This window comes from Haliotis cracherodii, unplaced genomic scaffold (genome assembly GCF_022045235.1).
Source record: "Haliotis cracherodii isolate W230 unplaced genomic scaffold, xgHalCrac1.p SCAF_8, whole genome shotgun sequence".
Taxonomy (NCBI): Eukaryota; Metazoa; Mollusca; class Gastropoda; order Lepetellida; family Haliotidae; genus Haliotis; species Haliotis cracherodii.
In genome coordinates, this window is record NW_027266341.1 from 7,976,446 (window position 1) to 7,982,445 (window position 6,000).

The 6,000-nt window shown below is 41.1% G+C and overlaps 1 protein-coding gene across 1 annotated transcript; it reads left to right on the forward strand.

The window, feature by feature from the left end:
• Nucleotides 1-900: 900 nt before the first annotated feature.
• On the forward strand, nucleotides 901-5,768 carry LOC139450047 (uncharacterized). The gene is made up of 3 exons (XM_071231682.1): nucleotides 901-1,108; nucleotides 2,215-2,527; nucleotides 3,335-5,768. Exons 1-3 carry the CDS (start codon nucleotides 1,028-1,030, stop codon nucleotides 4,372-4,374), a joined length of 1,434 nt encoding a protein of 477 aa, XP_071087783.1. The 5' UTR covers nucleotides 901-1,027; the 3' UTR covers nucleotides 4,375-5,768.
• Nucleotides 5,769-6,000: the final 232 nt, after the last annotated feature.

Genomic DNA, 6,000 nt, shown 5'->3' on the forward strand with positions numbered 1-6,000 from the left:
ACGACCCACGCCGATGGTCATGATAACAATATCAATAACAACTCGATCCTCAGTAAGTCTGTCCTCGGCTTTTTCAACATAATCACTGGTTACAGGAGATAAGAAATGTTTGAACATTTGCGAATGTAGTGTGTGGGTAGATGGCGATTAGAGTGAGTGAGTGCGTATGGTTTTACGCCGCTTTTAGCAATATTCCAGCAATATCATGACGGGGGTCACCAGAAATGGGCTTCACATATTGTACCCATGTCGGGCGATTAGAGATATCAGGAAAAAAACAAACACCTTATATTTATGCTTTATCGGCAGCTAAGATTCTTGCTATGCATAGACAAACAATGACAAACCTATTCCAACCAAACTACAATCATAAGGCCTCAGGGGGGATTCTGGGATAGAACTGGGCACTTTAAAGGTAGACTGGTTGTAGGAGGCGACCAAATGAATCGGTGGTCGTAGATATCAATCATGATATCACTGGTTTATCTGTTCCAGACTCGATTATTTACATGACTTCGTCATAGAGCTGGAATATTGCCGACTGCGTCGTTAAACATCAAAGAAACAAATCAGGATCATAGCATCAGTACTTGAAACTAGACAAAGGATTTTATATACGCTTCGTTACCTTTGCAATGTTATTGGCGCCTCGTGGACAAAGGGAGGCTACTCCAAGACCCAATAAGCTCAGGAGTGAAAACCAAGAAAAATCACTCATTCGCATTCATGATCCTCTGAATTGACGTGAACAGCAGACGAGGTTCTCTCGAGGACCTTCAGATCGAATCTGGGTCATCAGGAAGAATAAACTGGGTCCATTATTAGTTCGCGCAACAAGCTTAACGCTTTCAGTCAGGAGCGCAGTCGTTCGCACTGCAACGATTACGTCACTTTGTAAACAAACCCTCCAACTCAGGCCGAGTTTGATCGATCTGTTTTCGATTAAGGGGTCAGTACGGGAGCTCGGTGAAGAGAAATGCTGTGATTCCGCCACGTCTTCTACATGTAACTTCAAGCACGGTTAAGGATGGGACCACTGCCACACTCTGGAAGTGCAGCAACGCTGCTCTCTGCCGCGATAATGTTGCTGCTATTTTGTCAAATGCAGGTGAGTTGATTCATCTTGCGTTATATTTGTTGATTGTTTATATCTGGTCGACAGTCAAAGACATTTCAATTTACATGCATTCTGTATTTTTCATTTGGGTTTCAATGTTTTATTTTTAAAAATAAAAAACAACACCGTTTTTGTCCATTTTCTTAAATAATGCAATCTATGAAATAATATATGCTCATCTTTCTCGTAGACGTGATTTATATTATCGAATTCAAATACTCTTTTATTCTCAGGTATTTTGGAATGTTGTGTAAAAAAATACCTAAAAGCATTAGTTATAGTGCAATGATTTGTTTGTTTTGTTCTTTTGCTGTTTAACGCCGTATCCATAATGTATCAGCTATGTGTGGTTTTTCCGGAGAGCTAATTTTAGATTGAGTATACCTGTTGCACGTTCATTGGATGACCTCTGAAATTGAAATACGTGTCACATACATTGCATAAACATCTCGGTGTGTTGTGCAATTCCAAAGGGACATAACTCTAATCATGTTTGTGCTGTATTCAATAGGCTTTAAAGCTCTCATAATATATATGTGTCAATTGAATTAAATTTCATAACAGTACACACCCTTTAAACACAGTTGCCCGCTGGTATTCAAACACCATCTAAGGCTATCTATATGTATATATCTGTCTGTCTATCTATCCAACAAGTTGACGCCAATCTATCCTTACTGTATATCCAACAAGTTGGTGCCCTATCAAGTCATTCGTTTTTTTTATTCCTTACACTTGTCACTGCAATGATACTAACAGAGTATCCAGATCATTTGAATGACCTCTTCACATATTTTACTTATGTCTAAGGGTTATGTATAATTAGGAACGATAAAGTGCGATGGAAAATCCTCTCATATGCCTCTCATATATGTGTACATCTTGATAGGATTTAGACTATGAAAAGAAAAGTAAAAAATCTGATACTGAATTATGATTCAAATTTTTATAATGATGATTTTATTTATATTAGATTATCTTTGAAATGACTGTATTTACTATATACTTTGTAACTACAAATTACTGTAAATAATTTCATATGATTTTTTTCTTTGAAATTGATGGCTTGAATTTTCTAAACTCTCTTTTTGTTCCAGATACCGACAGTAACTGCCATTTCTGAACAAAACCAAACAAAAATACCGACTGATCTTCAGCCAGCAGATGCACACCGCTCTGACAACTCTTTAAGTTCAACGTCCTCTGCAGACAAACCTTCACGAGACTGCCCCTATGAAGAGTTTTTACGAGACGGAAGTACGTGCAGCCCGTGCGCTAGGAAATGCCCACCCTCTATGTACATTTCAACACCGTGCTCGGCCGAAATGGACACCCAGTGTGCCTTCTGTCCGTCTTCAAATGTCACACGCTGGAGTCTTTATCCTGGTTGTCAAGAACGTCATGGAGCAGGTTATAATAATAATAATAATAATAATAATAATAATAATAATAATAATAATAATACAACACCCGATTTGTATAATGAAAAAAATGGCACAAGGTTGAAACAATAGATTGTAAAATAACAATGTGATTAATGCCTGCCTCAGTTCGTGCTTTCCTTCAAAATAAAACTGACAAATGTGTTTCGAATAAACAATGTATTTTGTTGAGGGAAATAAACATGAACACACGGTGTTCGACAAGAATAGACTACAAAGTACATTTTCAATCGATGGCACGTGTTGCCGTCCTACACGTTCCAAATGCCACATTTGCCATGCCTAAGTGACTGAGTGAGTTGGGTTTAACGCCGCTTTTAACAGTATTACAGTTATATCGTGGCGCGTCAGCTTAATTCGGGAGGAACGCCCAAAGTGATGCAGGTCTCAGACGTTTACCACTTCAGGTGAAACCCACGAGCACGGGTATGGTGCTGACAAACCTAGAAACATAATCGGGGCGAACCGGGATTCGAACCCACAATCATAGGTTTCTGGCAAGCCCAAGGGACGCAACTCTGCACAAGGATTCGATGCGCCTTAGACGACTGGGCCACCCGTGCCACTGCAATGCCTGGAGATCATATGATTGTTGATTGGAATACCAAATTCGGTCTGATTATAAATATTTCTTTTGTGCTAGTGGGTTTAACCAAAGTGTAAAAGTCAAAGGACCGCACCACGCTGTAACGGAAACAGTGTTTAAAGCGGCGATAAACTGGAAACATGTAGGAGTGTACATTGTGTCACCAATATAATTTCTTTTTGTTTTCAGATAACACTTCGCCTGGTTTGATAAACGGACTGAAGGAAATGCTGACTTCATACAAGGACAACTTCTATATTCTTGCTTCTTGTTTTGTCTTGTTCACTGTTATCATTTTATTTTGCTTTTTGCGGGTGAAGTGCCGCACGTGCACTTACCTCTGCCAGTCATGTAAAACTAACGCGACAGTTCCACCAGAAGCTCATATCATGGCTGAGTATATAAACCCCGCTTTGTCATCGCTAAGAGAATGGCTAGGAGACAGCTTGGGTGAACGGAGTTTGACAAACGCTGCTCCAGACAGGATCCTCTCTGTAGAAGGCACTATCCCTGAAGCCATTAAAGTAAAAGCTGATGAAAATGCATGTGGTCAGACAATACAACCTGATACAGTTATGGCAGATGTCACCAAACGTCAGCTGCCGTCTGTATCTGACCAGTATGTACAGAAAGTCGGTGAATCGGAGTTGTCGTTTGTGAACGCATGTCACCCACCAACTTCCTCTGCTCCAGGACAGTCGGAAACCTCCAATGGTCAGTCGACCAACTGTCAGTCTGCACACGTGGCTTTCAACGATCGGCCACAAGCCACCTCTGGTGACACGTACCAAAATATGACGTCTTACACCACTCCGAAGTCAAGGTCATCAGGTCAGAGGTCATGGAATAGAGGTCAGTCAAGGTCAAGGTCTCACGTCATATTCAATGACATTTCATGTTCCAATAGCGAAAGCGAGGGTGGTACGAGACTCACGGCTAAAACTTCAGGATTGACACATGATGACGGGATCGCAGGAAAAGGGCTTTATCCCGATCTGCCTCGTCACTGTGAAGCGTCAGAAGAATTGTCTCCACAACAGAGAGTTTTACCGATTTTACATAACTTCGACACTGGCGATGTGTATCACTATTACTTGTCAGATTCATCCGCTGCTAGTTCAACAAGAAGCAGCATTATCGGTGACCCCAGACTGAACATAAAAAAGGATGTCAACCAGAGGTTGGTTCATTGTATCGATGATTTCGTAGAGGGGACCGTCATCCGATAGTGAAGCTATGTACATATGTTGTTGGTGCCGAGTAGGTACAGATCATCTGACAAAAGAAGCTATATTCAAGAAAATGAAGGTGTGTGGACGGTGCCGAGTAGGTACAGATCATCTGACCAAAGAAGCTATATTCAAGCAATGTAGGTGTGTGGACGGTGCCGAGTAGGTACAGATCATCTGACCAAAGAAGCTATATTCAAGCAATGTAGGTGTGTGGACGGTGCCGAGTAGGTACAGATCATCTGACAAAAGAAGCTATATTCAAACAATGTAGGTGTGTGGACGGTGCCGAGTAGGTACAGATCATCTGACCAAAGAAGCTATATTCAAACAATGTAGGTGTGTGGACGGTGCCTAGTAGGTACAGATCATCTGATATTCTGGTTCAAAACAAATCTGTGAAAAGAATAGCCTTATTGTTTTAAGAAACTAATTTAATCGCTGCAAATCTGAACAAAATGTAATCGTATCCACTTTTCAGAGACAAATTAAAGGATGCCTTGAAGAAGAAAAGACAAAGCACTTGTGCCACAACAGAGCAAAATTTTTATACTGACCCCGAAAGTGCAAAATATAAACTGGTTATGCATTTTGAAAATTGATCAAAGGTGAATGTGCTTAAAAACAAACTCGAGGTCGTGATTGAGCTTTATTCATAGCACAGCGGTGTCGACAGCTAAAAAGGCGGTAAACGAAGCAACGAGCATCCAGGTACGCTGGATCACCGGTGAAAACCGAGGTAAATGACTACAAAATGACGGCTCCACACAGTGATTCCAAGATGGCGGACTCGATAGAAAAGAAAAATGAATCTGGGTACCCGGATGAGCAACAGGCAGTGTTACTCCCATTTATGATGAAACGGTTCAAAGACACGGTGGCAGTTAATAGGAATAGTTAGGAATATACAAAGGACTTTAAAAGAGTGTACATCTGGGGTATCCATGTTAAACTGCGGCATGGTATCTCAGTGGGCTAGCACTATTTAATCGGCATTAGTCCGGTCTAGTACAAGCAGCCACACGCACACACACACACACACACACACACACACACGCACACATACACACGTACATGCACGTCGCAATATAAGTGCAATAATCTTGAAAGCGACGTCAAACCCCATTTCACGTCACCCACCCCTCCCCATCTAATTGCACTCCCATCGTTTATAAAACGAGCCTACAGCAGTTGTGAGTTGTTTTTTTATTACCTTGGGGCGGTCGGGTAGCTTAGTGGTTAAAGCGTTTGCTCCTCACGCCGAAGACCCGGGCTCGATTCCCGACATGGGTACAATGTGTGAAGCCCATTTCTGGTGTCTACCGCCGTGATACTGCTGGATAATTGCTAAAAGCGGCGTAAAACCATAGTCACTCAATCACTCTTATTACCTTTTCTGTGTTATTGTTTTTTTCCTGTTGTGTTTTAGAATAAATAAAAACAAATCACTAAAATATGTCGATTTTTTCAGTTATAAATCTTCATGAAATCACTGCGGTATAGTGAAAACTTCAGCTTTTGAGGAAGTGATCTATATTACGTCAAATGTACATGCACATATTACCTAGCCTCAATTACCGGACCAGACAATCCAGTGATTGACATCACGAGCATCGATATACACAC

Bases quoted from the DNA above. Each gene is read 5' to 3' on its own strand.
- LOC139450047 (XM_071231682.1), top strand. From the start codon at position 1,028: ATGGGACCACTGCCACACTCTGGAAGTGCAGCAACGCTGCTCTCTGCC. The intron at 1,109-2,214 runs GTGAGTTGATTC...TTTTTGTTCCAG, and splicing joins TGCTATTTTGTCAAATGCAG to ATACCGACAGTAACTGCCAT. The intron at 2,528-3,334 runs GTTATAATAATA...TTTTGTTTTCAG, and splicing joins TCAAGAACGTCATGGAGCAG to ATAACACTTCGCCTGGTTTG.